This window comes from Mangifera indica, unplaced genomic scaffold (assembly GCF_011075055.1).
Source record: "Mangifera indica cultivar Alphonso unplaced genomic scaffold, CATAS_Mindica_2.1 Un_0024, whole genome shotgun sequence".
In the NCBI taxonomy this organism is placed as follows: Eukaryota; Viridiplantae; Streptophyta; class Magnoliopsida; order Sapindales; family Anacardiaceae; genus Mangifera; species Mangifera indica.
In genome coordinates this window covers 79,502-95,131 of record NW_025401116.1, presented here as the reverse complement: position 1 = coordinate 95,131, position 15,630 = coordinate 79,502, and the positions used below count along the sequence as shown (strand labels likewise).

At 34.8% G+C, this 15,630-nt stretch overlaps 2 protein-coding genes across 2 annotated transcripts; both read left to right on the top strand.

Moving 5' to 3' along the window:
* The first annotated feature begins 485 nt into the window (after positions 1-485).
* LOC123206100 (serine/threonine-protein kinase MPS1-like) lies at positions 486-5,862 on the top strand. Its single transcript, XM_044623223.1, has 6 exons — positions 486-766; positions 1,283-1,693; positions 2,234-3,207; positions 3,757-3,957; positions 4,123-4,284; positions 5,162-5,862. The coding sequence occupies exons 1-6, from the start codon at positions 487-489 to the stop codon at positions 5,705-5,707; spliced, it is 2,574 nt and encodes an 857-aa protein (XP_044479158.1). The 5' UTR covers position 486; the 3' UTR covers positions 5,708-5,862.
* Positions 5,863-7,253: 1,391 nt separating this feature from the next.
* On the top strand, positions 7,254-12,740 carry LOC123206093 (biotin--protein ligase 2-like). Its single transcript, XM_044623216.1, has 10 exons — positions 7,254-7,633; positions 7,716-7,983; positions 8,074-8,135; positions 8,549-8,697; positions 9,518-9,638; positions 9,851-10,006; positions 10,095-10,140; positions 10,779-10,845; positions 11,217-11,293; positions 12,556-12,740. Exons 1-10 carry the CDS (start codon positions 7,498-7,500, stop codon positions 12,596-12,598), a joined length of 1,125 nt encoding a protein of 374 aa, XP_044479151.1. The 5' UTR covers positions 7,254-7,497; the 3' UTR covers positions 12,599-12,740.
* The last annotated feature ends 2,890 nt before the right edge of the window (positions 12,741-15,630 follow it).

Sequence of the window (15,630 nt, the reverse complement as noted above, 5' to 3'; positions counted from 1 at the left end):
TATAATAAAATAATGTTAAAATATATTTTACTTAAATATTTTTATTATCCTAAAAAATAAATAAATCAAGATAGGATTGTAACAAAATAAAAAAATACCTTAATAATTTTTTAATACCTATTAAAAAAGTGGTGATCAAATTTCTCTTAATATTACATATCATACCATCACAAATAATACAAAATTATTAAAATATTTTATTGTTAAAATTAATTAAATAAAATAATATTAATAATAAAAAATAAATTATTAGAATAATTTTTTAATAATTTAACCCACTAATGATTTTAATTCTATAATTATGTTAAAAGGATAACTCTAATTTTGATTGTGAAACGTTAGCAGCTACCCTTTGTTTCTGGCCCAAGCTTATACATCGAACCCACTAGTCTAGCCCAAGGGCCTGAACAAGGCCCCGTTGCGACCATGAATAGCGCCAATAAGCCATTCAAACTTCAAAATTTCTCACTCCTTGCCATCTTGGTAATGGCTGTCTACTGTCACTTCCTTTCTCACTCCTACTCACTCAAGTCCTTCTGCGTCAACAAGACTTCATCTCCGCCAATTGAATCTCTGACTGTCATTTCTTTCTATCCAGACATGGACAGGGAGGCTAATCTGCCGGTCCCGCCGCCACTCGCATCCAAAAGTCTGGTCCGTCCAATAACAAACTTGGAGACGACATCGTCTTCATTCTCTTCATCATCCAGTCCGCCGGACTTCCTCCGGCATGTTCAAGCCGCCTTCAAGCGTCACCGTCCTCTAGGTATACTCCTCTTCTATTTGTTAATCGGATTATATATTTGATATTTCCTGCTCAGAAATATTTAATTAGTTTTTTTTTTTTTGAAGTTAGGATATTCCAATTTTATATTTGTTTAAATCAAAAGTTAAAAATTTGGGCTTTCTTTGTCTGATGTATATGACTAGTTAAGAGTGCTATGTATACTATAAGAGTTTATTTGCAAGTTAGTAGATAATGTTATATTGGTCTTACTTGAAATAAAACTATTCATATAAATTAGGCTAGCTTTAACTTGTTGCAACTTAAGTATTTGACACAAACTGTGGACCGTCGAATTATTCTAATTCAATCTGTTTCACAGAGTTGTTGGTTTGACAAGAGTAGATGAACCATCGGAAACCAAAGCTCCATTTTGAAGTAAAAATTGAAATTACAGTAGCCTGCAAACCAGTTAGATGATATTTGCAAGCTAATGTTGAATTTGAGGATTGGCCATTCCCTAATTTTTTAATTGTGTTTATTGTGGGGAATTTCAAGGTACAATGCAGTCAAATAGTATAATGCCTAAGCGTGGTTTAGTTCCTAAACGCGAAGCATCAAGAAACTTGGGTTCAAATGTGGGTCCTTGTGTAGACACAAAGAAAATCCAAGATGTGGTTCGATTCAGTCAGGATCATGCCATGAAGGATTCAATTGTGAAGGCAAAGAATGCAGCTGCAGCAGCTTCTGTTGGGGAAACTCAAGAATGTGCATCTATTACACCACCTTCATTTTCTGTCACTATCACCAATACGTTTGATGAAAACTTTAACCTATTTGATGCACAGAGAGGTTGTCCTGAAGCTGTTACAGGTTGTAAAGAAATTCATCCATCCTGTAAAGTGTCTCAACATGATGAAGGTCAGAGAGAAGTTCAGTTTTCAGTTGGAAAAAATGCCAGTTGCCAGGGTAATTTTTCCGTTTCCTTTATCTCGAATCATGTATAGTTATTTTATGAATTCATTTGATGTGATTCAGTGTAAACTTTGGCAGCTTTCTCAGTGATATTTTTTGAATTTTAGCTGTTATGTATAGTTGTTTAGCTTGTTACTGTGCTCTGCAATATATATTGCCTTTTTTCAACATGCAGGGGCAAATGATCAAATGGCCACTAGACTTAGGGCTGGATTCGAGCTGAGCCGAGCTCGGCTCGCAGCCGGCTCGGGCTCGGCTCGGTTTATTTATGGGCGGCTCGAGTTCGGCTAGTTTTTCATATTAAAACGACATCGTTTTGTATATATATGGATCAAAACGACGTCGTTTTGTATAAAAAATTAAAAAAAAAAATCTACCAAGCCAACCCAAGCCAGCTCGAGCTCGATCGAGCCGAGCAGAGCCCGGCTCGTTTCGGGCTTGAACCGAGCTGAGCTCGAGCTGGCTCGGCTCGAGTCCAGCCCTAACTAGACTGGAGAATTTATCATCTCATATGAGTTTCCCTTACATTGACAGAAATGGAATGGGATGGAAGAAATCGAGTAGAAGCATCAACTGTTGTGAATAATGATTCCAAGTACCAGAACTTTCGGAACACAGAATCTGATACAAGTTTGAAGCCTGATGGTGGAATTTCTTCTTCAGTGGCAACGAGAACAACGGTTATCCAGGATCAGCTTCACCAATTTAGAAACTTTCTAAGTCAGCCTGCTACTCAATTTTCTGTTGTAGGCTCATCAAGTGCCACCTCAACATCAATCCATTCTACTTCAGCACCCATGCTGAATTCAACAACCTATTGCTCTCGTTATCAAGGTGGCAATGCTCATGGCGCTGGAGAACCTCGGGGAGATTGCAGTATGAATTCTGAGCCAGTAAATCAAGGAGATATGATGCATCCTTCATGTCCTTCACATAAAGATATCAATAGAATTCAAGTTGATCAGACGGCAACCAGTGCCCAGGTTTCTACCTCTGTAATTGACACCAGAGTTGAAGTTCAGGAACATCGATTTTCGAAGGAGCAACAAGGCAATGTGATAAAGGAAAGTTGTATACCAAAGGATTCTTCTCTGCATGTTGATAAGTCAACAGAAGGGGGTCAACTTGCAGGCCATGTTACTGATGTAAAATCTCAGGCTCCATTCTCCAAATGCTCATCATCTGATGTGAATTTAGAGACATTTAAACCTGAAAAGCAAGAAAAGCCTGCTAGCGGTAAAGGAGTGTCTGCACCTCGTAAACGGAATTATGACCTTGACTTGTTCTTTAAAGTCAATGGAAAGCTCTATCAAAGGCTTGGTAAGATAGGTTGTGGAGGAAGCAGTGAGGTTCACAAAGTCATTTCATCAGACTGTACAATCTATGCACTTAAGAGAATCAAGCTTAAAGGTCGTGATTATGCTACCGCATATGGGTTTTGTCAGGAAATTGAGTATTTAAACAAGTTGAGGGGAAAGAACAATATTATACAGCTAATAGACTATGAGGTACTCACTTTGAACCCAAAAAATTGTAATCAAAATGTATGTCCATTTGTGGTAATTGTAAATGAATTACAAAAAGTTAAATTATTCTAAATATAATAAGTTTTTGGATTTTGACCCTCCATGTCCATTATTGGTATTGATTCTGTTTCAAAATTTGATAATTGGACTCCTTGCTCTTATCTTAGAGTGGGATTTAGAGTTGATTGATGCTATTTATGAAGATTTCATATGGTATGATATCCTTATATGTTAAATGGGATTTTTGTTTAAATATGTCATTTTGATTGACATCCTTTAATACTTTTGATATTTTCCATGGAAGACGCATACTTGTTAATGGTAGTAACATACAGACTTTGAAATAACAAACCTATAAATAAGATAAAAGACTATTTTAGCAAAAAAAATCATCATTTTCTAAATTAGTTGATGTTATATTTTATCTGAGTTAAATGTTTTTCAACGCTTAGCTCTTGGGATATGGACTTCAGTAATATATATATATATATATATTGTTGATCGGTATCCAATGTTCTCTCTTGGTATTAGGTGACAGATAAATCATTGCTTCGAGAAGTCTTGAATGGCTCCATGAGCAACAAAGATGGCAGAGTCAAGGATGATGAATATATATACATGGTACTAGAGTATGGGGAAATTGATTTGGCTCATATGCTCTCCCAGAAATGGAAGGAAATGGATGGCTCCAATCAGACCATAGATGAGAACTGGCTTCGATTTTACTGGCAGGTCCTCAGGCTAAACTATATCTCGGGTTGTAATTTCTAGTTATTCAACATCTAAATAAGCTGTTAATTTTTTATAATGTGGTCATTTGATGATTTGTTGATCTTGGCCTTGAATTTCACCATTCAGAAACACAGGTTGACATTATTTTGTTGAAACATTCTGCAGCAAATACTTGAAGCTGTGAACACCATTCATGAGGAACGCATTGTGCACTCTGATTTGAAGCCAGCGAATTTCCTTCTTGTCAAAGGTTTTTTGAAGCTTATTGATTTTGGTATTGCGAAAGCCATCAATAGTGATACGACAAACATCCAAAGGGATTCACAGGTGATCCTTACTCATGGCCCTTGTTTATTTTTTTATTAATATCTTTTAGATTTTCACTGGAAACATGATGCAAATTTTATTAATTTTTTGCTGCACTATTGATTGATGGATGTTGTCAACTAGAATAATGCTTTAGAGCTAGATTTGACCCAATTTTATTTAATTTTGAAAACGAGTCTGTTTCAAATGAACTCAAACTTGAGCTTTAAGTTTTAGAGTTAAATATTTTTGAGTTCGAGTTTAAAGGTATTTGATTTGTCAAGCTAGCGAACTTGAAAAAATTTATATAAATTGATTAAAATAACATTATTTAGACCTATACATATTAAAATAATATCGTTTTAGTCATTTTTTGTTCGACTACAGTACTAAATCGAACTCAAAGCTTCAATTGGTTTGACATTGTAGCCGAACTCAAGTTTGATTTAACTCCAATCCAATCCTAACTGCCTCTACACTGTCTATAGTTTGTATTAACAAAGGTAACTTCTTGTTCGTATTATGGCAAAAGTCAGGCAGTTTACTGCATGTTTCCTAGTACTGTCATCATGGTGTGCATATGTCTCAAAAGTTTTAGGGTTAATATTGAATCCATTTGTTGTTTATGATTAAAATGTGCCATTCTGCTTATGATCAAGAAATATTATGTATATTCATTTTAAATACACAAATGAATATATATTTATCCATGTTATCATGTGATTAACTTTATTTTATCTTTAATTTAAAATGATCTTACATTATAACATACATAAAGTGTGTTTATAAACTTAAATGCATAGTTTTGATTATGATCAGTCACCAGTTGATCCAGAGAGTAGTTAACATCATTGGGTTTGATGCAGTTGCTCAGTTAAATTGAATTTGATTTCTGCAGGTGGGTACCCTGAGCTACATGTCACCTGAAGCATTCATGTGCAATGAAAGTGACTCCAATGGAAACGTGATAAAATGTGGCCGGCCATCAGATATATGGTCTCTTGGTTGCATCCTTTACCAAATGGTATATGGGAGGACACCCTTTTCGGATTATAAAACCTTCTGGACCAAGTTTAAAGTCATCACAGATCCTAAACATGAAATAACATATGAACCAGTTTCCAATCCATGGCTTCTTCATCTTATGAAGAAGTGTCTTGCCTGGGACCGCCATGAAAGGTGGAGGATTCCTCAGCTACTTCAACATCCTTTCCTTGTTCCCCCAATCCCATCCCAAACATCGCCATCTCAACACCAAATCTGTAAGCTGCTTCAACTTCTAGCCGAATCTTGTGCCAGTGACCAGGAAGCTTCGATGTTATGCCGGCAGCTTAGTCAACTACTTAAATCTCAGTTATCAACATCAAGAGACCAACAATGTAAGTTGCTTTCTCGAATGTCAAAGCTTTGCGTTGAGCTCCAGAAACGTTTATCATATGAATGAAGATATTGGACAGGGATAAAAGTGTAAATTAATTGTTTAGATTGTTTTAGTCAGGCTAAGTCATTTTTCAGGCTAGAAGGATTGTCTCCCGCCTGATCATTCGTGTTTTGTTCCATACCTATGTAATAAGTATAAGGTCAAAGGACTATTTTTCACCCAAGTTTGATGTGTTTTCAAAGTTATACTTATAAGGTTTGAAAAGTCAGAAGTCTTACTCATTCGTTAAAAATCTTAATTAGGATTAAAGGTAAAACCGTTATTTAACAAAAAAATTAAAGTTTTATTAGTTTTATCCCCCACAATTCAAAAATCTCATAATTTCTCTCACCTGAAGTTTGAAACATTAATATTTTTCCCTAAGATTTGTAAATCATCGTCGAAGATTGCAAACTTTACCGTCTCCGATTGCATTGGCTTTCCCTCCCGGTTTAATTTTCCTTGTCGATCACATTTCAACCACCGATGAAAGTTATTTCCTCTGATGAAGATGAAATCGTATTCTTCAAATTGTTTTTGTCTCGAATGACGACTACCGTTAGAGGTCTCAAATTGTCATGTTATCTTCGTTTGAGACCTCTAATGGTCGTCTTTGTCTTAGACGAAGATGAAATTATCTTCACCCAAGATGAAGACACTCCGACAAAAATGATTTTGTCTTCATCGGAGGAAATATGTTTTGTTGGTGGTTGGGATGTGATCAGTAAGAAGATTTAAGTCAAGAGGGAGAGCCAATATGGGGGAAGACGATTATCTCCAACGACGGTTTGTAAACCCTAAAGGAAAAATATTAATTTTTCAAACTTCAAGTGAGGGTAATTGTGAGATTTTTAAATTGAGGAAGTTAAAGTAATAAAATTTTAGTTTTTTAAAATTTTTTACTAAATAATAATTTTACTTCTAACCATAACTAAGATTTTAAACAAATAGATGAGAATTTTGATTTTCTAAACTATTCAGGTGTAACTGTTAGAATGAACCTAAATTTGGGTAGAAAATAGTCCTTTGGCATAAGTAGAATTATTTCAGATGTGCTTTTAACTCTTAGTATGATTTTAGAAGTTACATAAGGACACTCAACAACTGGCAACCTGCAATATCTAATCCTTGTAAACAAGCTCTGCCACATGCTCGATGCAAGAAAGCTGCAGTTGTGATGGTTGAACAGAGAATTTGCCTGAATTACAGACGTGTATCTTGTGCTTGCCCTTCCTTTGCCTGGGCGAGGTCATACTTTTAAATGGTTCACGAGAGAGAGAATTTCTTGCAGTACTAAATATACAAGTCAACAGTGCATTTTTCAAGGGAAAAAAACCAATTTTGGTACAGAAAATTTCCTTAATTGCAAAAATTAAGAGACCATTAAATGAAATAGAAGCTAACAAATAAAATTAAAATCACACACCAGTCAAGTTTTCCACAGGTATAGTGTTGCAGTCCAAGCAAAAGATATGAGCCACGGTCTTTTCCAGGTGAATTGATAACAATGAAGTCACCGTCTTGAAGAGCGCTCTGTAATTGCTCCATGGATGCTCAACACAACACTCTAGTAAGCTCTGAAACTTTTTTTTCCGCTAAAAAATGCGAGCTCGTTTGATGAGCGAATGATCATTTATACATACTTGCTAGTGTCACATGTGCATTACCTTTGTTACAATCACATCCGCTAGATCATTGAAAATTGAGATCAAAAGCGCGGTCCCACTTGATGACGTGTTAAGCTAAATGAGATCAACGGCTTCCAAGGCGTTTGTGAGAATTACAAATTTACTGCTGTTTGCAATTTAAGTCGCATGGTTTTCTCCGTCTTAAAGCCGCCATCTGCGAATTGCTTGCGTTTCTTCTCTCTACTAGTCTCCTCATCTTTTCACTCCGTGCGACTTGTCGTGTTTGCGCATATTAAGGCTTCTCGTCTGTCTCTACCAGCAGGTTTGGAATCGATGTTGTATTAATGAATTCAATTTAAATTGAGAGCAAGTTTTATTTTTTGGTTCTTGTTTGTTTTGCTTAGCGATGGATGGTAATTCCTCTGGCACGTTGGTTCTATGTGGAAAATCGTTGGCTGAGAGTGAAGTTGCTGAGTCATTGAAGGCCAATAACACGCTTAAACTCCCTGATAATAGTGAATTTTCCATAATTTTGCAATCAGAAATTGGTAAATCTGTTGAAGAAGAGTCTTTCGATGTTAAACTGTACATGAACTCTCTTTCCACCAATCAGTTTGGTCGATTCCTGATCTGGTCTCCGCGGGTGTCTTCTACGCACGACATTGTTTCTCAGTAAGTGACTTTTTATTCAGTTATGCATTAATGCCTGACTTTTTTGGTTATATTTTATCAAATATTGAATTCTCTTTTAGTTTTTGACAGCAACTTCGGGGAGCTTCCAGTTGGTTCGGTTTGTGTTTCTGATGTTCAGTTTAAAGGGCGAGGTATGAATGAGGCATTCAACTAGCATATTACAACATTCATTTGCTTTATTTAATGAACTTCTCTTAAGGAAGTGTTAATTTTGAAACGTCCGAACTTGATGCTGTTAGAATAGATGAAGGAAAGATTAATTTATGTAGTACAATGATATGGTTTTATTAGATAGGCATTCAAGTGGTTGCACAATCTTGAAGATAATCTTTAAGACATTCCAGTATGTGTAGGCCAAATTTGTCACTTACTACATGATAATATCTTAAAAAGTATCAGTTAATCCAATGACTGACATGATAGTATGGAAATGTTCAATAAATTTTCCATATAAAAGAATTAAATTAGAGTTGTAACATTTAATAAACAAAAAAGAAAAAGGAAGTTGAATTGTTGTCTGATATTTTGATATTTAATCATGTAGGCCGATCAAAGAATGTGTGGGAATCTCCAAAGGGTTGCCTTATGTTTTCTTTTACCATACAAATGGAGGATGGAAAAATTGTACCTTTGTTACAGTATGTGGTGTCTCTTGCTATGACCGAGGCTATAAAAGATATATGTGACAAACATGTAAGTGTATGCATTGTTTCTGTTGTGTATGTAGAAAAAAGGATAACAGAGTAAGAGGATCTACTTCGTCAGAATTTTGTAAGCTGCTGGTTGTTGAATTTCTGTTTGCATTAATTACAAGAATAATTAGAGAGATCTTAACTTAAGCAAGCTATGTAAGTTCAACTTTGTAAAAAGCAAGTAGACGTGTATAACAGTAAATGTGTTTGTGATTGGTCAAAACATTCTTTATGCTGTTTCAAAAAGTGATTTTTACATTGGATGATCGGAGAACATATGTTCTTCATTGAAGCTTCATCTATTACAAAGTAATTTTCAAATTTAACCAAGTAAGCTTTTGCTATTCATTTTGATACAGTAGACTGCAAAAAACAAAAATTGTGTTGTCAATCAGAATAAATTGAATCTATGAAAGCATGTTGCACTGGAAGTGACATTTTAGTGGCTCATAGATTTAACTTGCTTTGTCAGGCATATGAAGGGAACAGACTTACAGGAAAGATTGCCTTACTTAAAGCACTCAATCTTTAAGTACCATACTTGAAAATCAAAACGTGAAACTACTATGCAACTGCAAAATCTTTAGTATCTGGCCTGGTGAAAAGATATCATTTTAGGAAGACTTTTAACATGTTTGAAGCCAGAATTGAGCTATGGAAATTATCAAATTTTGTGATCTGAAAAATTTTGCTTACTTCTTCTTTGTGCCTTTCTTCTTGGACCTTTCACATCATATATGATTGGACTGCTTAATTCTTTATATGAGTTTTTTGAAGTGCTGGGCACTGATAAATTGTTTTTGGAATATTGTATATTTCAGGGATTACCATACATCGATGTTAAAATAAAATGGCCAAATGATCTGTATTTAAATGGCCTAAAAGTTGGAGGCATATTGTGCACATCAACATATAAATTGAAGAAGTTCAATGTCAGTGCTGGTAATTAGACTTTGTTTGATGGTAATATGATTTGCCTTTGGATGATAATGAGGCAGATGCATTTGAAATCTGTGTTAGTTTCTGGCTAAATGTGTTCTTCTTGAAGCTTTCTTCACCTTCATGATTTGGAGTTGCAGCTTATTACCTATTATAAAATTTCTAATCCAAATATATATGCATGATAGATTTAATCTATCCTCTCGTTCTTGCAGGTGTAGGTTTGAATGTAAGTAATGACGAGCCAACAACATGCTTGAATGCAGTTCTAAGAAAGTTCTGTGATTCCGCTTACCAGTACAGGAAAGAAGATATTCTTTCAGCCTTTTTTGATAAATTTGAGACCTTTTATGATCTTTTCATAAATCAAGGTAAATAAATGTTTAAGTGATGACATATTCATCTCGAAAATGTAATTTGAATGATAATAGACCTAGTTCTTTGCTGCATGGTTTACAGGATTTCAAACTCTTGAGGAGCTATATTATAAGACTTGGCTACACAGGTGACATGGAAATTTTTGTTACTCTTTTTTTTAGTTTGCAGTTTCATTCTATGTACTCCAAAAATAAATTTGTCTGTATTCGTAACAACTTAAGAAGCCTCTTGACCATGAGAATGCTTTTTATCCACTTATCATTGTTGAATATTGAGGCTTTACCTTGTTTTTGAATCTTGGGCACAATTCTCACTGCATCCCCTTTTGTTTTTGTTTTTTTCATTTGATATTCCTGTAACTTTCCATGATGCATACTTGAAACTTTTCCCGCTTCTTGAATTCACCCATTGCTCTTGCACATAACTAAATGAGGTCAATTTTTTTTTTTGGCAAATTTATTGCTCCAAGACATGATAAATGTCAAATCTAACATCTAGATTCTAGTGCAGCTGTGTACACTGTTAAAGAGCATGGCAGTATAAGTTATTGCCATTGAACTGTGATCTAATGTAAATATCTGCTTCTATGTATCATGATCAACTAGTATTAAAAAATTTGAAGGATTCTGCATGCTAAACACAAGTGGGCTTGAGCTTGTTTTATTTTCAAAATAACCAAATTTTAGTGTGCATGATACATTTATCATCTTCTGCATACCTACATGACAATGCTTTGTTCCAGTGGTAATTCTTTTGCGTGTGCAGTGGGCAGAGAGTTATTGTACAGGATAAGAATGAGGACCAAGTAGTTGAAAGTGTTGTGACTATCCAGGTATGTCAGAGTCAAGGAATTCATGATAAGTTCCGTCATGCAAATTTTGATATGCATGCATGCATGTCTCAATGATTTGTGTTTCGGGTTAGTTGGTAAGAACACTTATATTGGGACCAAATCCTGCTTACAGCAGGGTTTGATTGATGTGTTTGCTTTGCATTTGAGGGGGGCGTAGAGGTAAGGATGTAGATGAAAATACATGCAAATCCTTCACCTAAGGAGACATGATCCGGTCGCAAATTAGAAGATATATGATTCTGATTTTTATTGATGTTCAATACCAATGTCTGTGATGAGTAGAAGTAGCATGATGCTCCAGAGCTACAGCTTAAACTACTGTGTTTTTCACTATTGGATTCTATTTGCAGGGATTGACATCATCAGGATATTTGTTAGCAATTGGTGACGACCATCAAATTTGTGAGCTTCATCCTGATGGAAATAGGTAGATTGTACAAATAAATTACACTGTTTATTTTCACCATGAAGAAAATATACTAGACTGTCTCAATGTATCATTTTTAAATTAAAAAATAGAGAAAATAGGCTATCATGAACAGGATGAAGCTAGATCTTCAATTTTCTCATCAACCACACATCTACTGCCAGAAAAATTTGTACTCCTTTCTCACGCTGAGGCCAGATCCTTACAAAGAAACAATTAGGAAAACACTTAGTGTAATGATATTGGCATAATTGTGACAATCCTGACATACATCTACAGTATGTAGGAAAAAAAACTGTGAATGTGTGCGTGTTTATAATTGTGGCTGTGCATATATGGTTGCTGGGAACATATTTGTTGGCCTGCAAAATTGATGTAAAATGACTATCAGAGGGTGTAGGCAGTTAACTCTTTTCTAGCTTAAGCTTAGAAGTAGAGAAGTAAATTGCAGAATAGTAATTTTTTTAGTTTGTAGTGTTCTATCTGTATGTGGATTATGTCTATTACTAGCTAATGAATGGTTAAAAAATACTCGTGGATTGGTTAGTTCTATAAAACACAGGTATATCAGAGTGTTCTATAGATGATTTTAAATTCATTGAGCTCTTGTATCAGATTTTTGTCTCTTTCGAGAACATATCTAGTAAGCTTGTATTTGGCCTTTAATCTAAACTACAGAGTGAGGCATATTATTTTGGTTATGTTCACTTGACTGCTTTATCTCTTGCTTCTGTGGAGTTAATAAACTATTTTTATTTTTTGGCCTTCTGAAGATTTGGAAATCTGCTTTTGATTTCCCAATTCCTTTAGAATTCCTTCTTTTAAGAATATCTGTTGTTTCAGCTTTCTCTTCTTTATCAGATCTCCCAAATCTCTTTGTTAGCCACAGAGAATATAGGAACAGGAGTTCCAATGGATGAGGGAAGGGAGATTTTCTTTTATTTTTGGTTGATTTTTATTCCAAAATGTACCCAGATATTTACTGTGTATGTTCTGCTAACTCTGCTTTCAATAGGGTTATCTTCCCCCAGAAAGAATGTTATGTTTTTGCCATAGAGATATTGTAATAAAGCATACTATAGCTTCTTAAAATTGCATTTCATCTTACTTTAGGATGTTATGGTTGCATAGAGCTTTATATAGCAATTTAAGATTTCATTGCGGTTATAATTTAGATGTTGTGGTCAGTTGCATTTTGCAACATTAACTTGAATAATAGCTCAGAGCAAGTATTCATAACATTTTTCTCCTTTTGGCTACAGTTTTGACTTCTTCAAAGGACTGATCAGAAGAAAACTTCAATAATTCCAGACTACCCTTCCACGGGAGGAGACTGTCATGCTTGCATCATGGGAAGAACTTTGGATATTTTGTTGTTTTTATGTTTGTCCCATTGTCCCAATACTGATTCTATTTCCAAAATTATTGATGCTTGGCCTTCTGCTTATTTTATTGAGATCTTGGTCAAAATTCATACGATTAGTTCAGATTTAATTAAATGAGACTTTTTTTCTCAATATGTTCAACAGCTGTTAATCGAGACAGAATATTTCTTGTCATATGTTCTATCATATGGAAACTGTGGTCTTGATTTTGCTAGGAAAACCATCATTTGTGGAAAATTTAATGTCTTCTTTGCCAGCTATCAACTGATGTGAATCAAGAATTATATAATTGATTCTTCATCATCTTAGTTGATAATAACTGAATTTTTGTTAATGTCTTCTCCATGATTGAATGACCTGCTATGAGTTATGAACCAGGTATCTCAGAATTATGCTTCTGGGCTTCAAGGATCCAACATTTTGATGTTGACAGGACTTGTTTGACCCCTATCACTGTTGATTTGTTGAATCATGCATTCATGATGAATAGGATTTTTTTTCTAGAAGGCAACAATCTTCACCGGGGATATGTTGACACAAATGCAATCAAACACCAAGACATAGGTATGCCTTTTATTGTTTCTTGTCCCGCTATCCCTCTTTTATTCTTTGCTTGTCGCTCTCTTTCTTTCTTTTCTGTTTGTGTCTTGCTATAATTTGTTGGTATGAATAGACAAGAGACTCAGTCAGCTTGAGATGCACCAAATTCTGCACTGAGAGAAAGGTTTTAAGTGGTCTACTTTTGGAGGGGCCACAGCCTCTCTGGTCCATTTGACAGACATTGTCTTGTCTTTGTCACTTTATGAAACTATATTGAGGTTTAGTCATGGGCAAAGGCTGGTAATGCAAAAGCCCTCAAGTGCTAGTTTGTTGTCATGCATGGAGGCTTTTAGGTTCCATTTCTAAGTTTATGGTCCCCCCATCCACCAAAATTCTCATATCATTTGCTGCTTTTGTCTTTGCTCGTCTTGCGGAGGGCTTTTTGAGGTAAGGCCGCACATTACGGCAATTGAAAGCTGTGACTGCCTTGTGTATGTTGTTTGGGCTTGTGAGTGATATGTACCTTATCCTGCTTAGGTATCATGAGGTCAACAGTTGATGCCTTACCTAGCCAGGTACAAATTTATTGATTAGCAGTAGTGTCTTGCATGTATTTGAGTACCTTCTACTGGAAAAATTAAAAAGGATTTGCTTGAAGAAAAGTTCATAGGTTGACATTGTTGCCGAAGAGCTGGTGAAAATTGGATAAAATGTGGAGCACAACTAGGAATGCTCACTTAATTATTATGCTCCTCTGTATGGTTGAGACTGATTCAACGCCATGCATGTCTATCTACTGGAAATTTGACATCAAATGCCGAAGAAAGTTGAAAATTGAGAAAAAAAAAAAGCTGTTGACATCCGTCGTTAAATCTTAGGTGTCGACAACATGGGTGAAATTTAGGCATTAAGTTGGATGCCTTGGTTGGGACTTTATGCTTCCAAAATTTCATTGAATTTATAAATTGAGACAATGGGAAGCGAGCTATATATCAAATTTTTTCAAACATGACAAATCGATCAGTCCTATCAGGTTGTCAGAATGACGATATTGTACAATTCCAATGTAATTCATGTAATTTAATCTAAACTATTTTTTTTAATTGATATAATCTAAACAGCTAAAAGCCATATATATTTAAATAATTAGTTAAATAAATATCTATTTAAATAAATTTTTTTTTAAACTTTTGTGGATATATTTTGTATCAGATCAAAATTCTCGATCTTAATCACGTTGAGGAATGGAAGGATCGATGCTGGGGACCCTGTCAGGCGATGATATAATATTGGGTTCAAATAAAAGGCAATTTACCACATTTATCTTTCCATTTAGGCAAAGGGTTATTTCCCATGTAGACCTGGCTACGATTCATCGAAATCGATGGTTTACGGTTTGAAAATATAAGGATTTTGAACTGAAATCGTAATAAGACAGTTTATCCATGGTTCAGAAACGATGGTTCCGGTTCATGGTCTCGGTTCGGAATCGATGGTTTCGATTCAAAATCGATATTAAATCGTCAATTCTAATGCATGATCTTGATTTAATTTTTAAATTATTAATTACAATAATTGAAAATTAAAAGAAATACTTAGACTTAATTTTTCAATTAAGCTTCCTACATATCTTCTTGGGGTTTAGAAGAATCAAAGCCTACGTAGTTTTCTTACTTTTGCATATCTAATAATTGGCAGTACCTCCTTACCTTATCATTCACCTCCACTATCTTAAGTATTATTTCTTGTCATCGAACTATCCGTAGTTAAATCAAGCGATTCTTCATTAAAGTCCACTTTTATTTCTTATTGGCGTAATTCGGCTCTTGTCCAATCGTCCACACATACTTGGGCTTCAATAAATTCGGGAGTCAAACTTGATCGCCTCTGATCCAATATATTACTCTCTTGACTAAAAGTTTGTTCTACTGCGACAGTTGATACTGGTGCTGTTAGAACTTGTTTAGCAATAGCTGTTAATGTTGGAAAAGTTTATGCTTGTCGACTCCACCATTCTAAAACTAGAAAGTCTTTATCTATATTGTTGTCCCCAAACTCAAAAATAGTAGTTAAATAAATATCAAGCTCTGAGGTGGAGTCTAATGTTCCTCTTGATCTTTTGCCCCTTTGCATCATAATACGATCACCATAACTCATATTTTGGGTTGATGATGGGGCAATAGGTGGTAGAGAGGAAGAAGAACCACCATAAATTAATGAATATTCAGCATAAATTTCTTTAATTAAATTCATAATATTAGTTATAATTAATATAATGTTAAATTCATCTAATTGTAAATATTCATAATATAATGTCAAATAATCTGTGACACCATCTAATTTAAATCTAGGATAAAAAAAATGCAACAAGAAAAAGTTATGGAATTGTTTTATAGTAACTTAACCATTTTG

Bases quoted from the DNA above. Each gene is read 5' to 3' on its own strand.
- LOC123206100 (XM_044623223.1), top strand. From the start codon at position 487: ATGGCTGTCTACTGTCACTTCCTTTCTCACTCCTACTCACTCAAGTCC. The intron at 3,958-4,122 runs GTCCTCAGGCTA...AACATTCTGCAG, and splicing joins GGCTTCGATTTTACTGGCAG to CAAATACTTGAAGCTGTGAA. The intron at 4,285-5,161 runs GTGATCCTTACT...TGATTTCTGCAG, and splicing joins ACATCCAAAGGGATTCACAG to GTGGGTACCCTGAGCTACAT.
- LOC123206093 (XM_044623216.1), top strand. From the start codon at position 7,498: ATGGTTTTCTCCGTCTTAAAGCCGCCATCTGCGAATTGCTTGCGTTTC. The intron at 10,007-10,094 runs GTAAATAAATGT...CATGGTTTACAG, and splicing joins TGATCTTTTCATAAATCAAG to GATTTCAAACTCTTGAGGAG. The intron at 10,141-10,778 runs GTGACATGGAAA...TTGCGTGTGCAG, and splicing joins TATAAGACTTGGCTACACAG to TGGGCAGAGAGTTATTGTAC.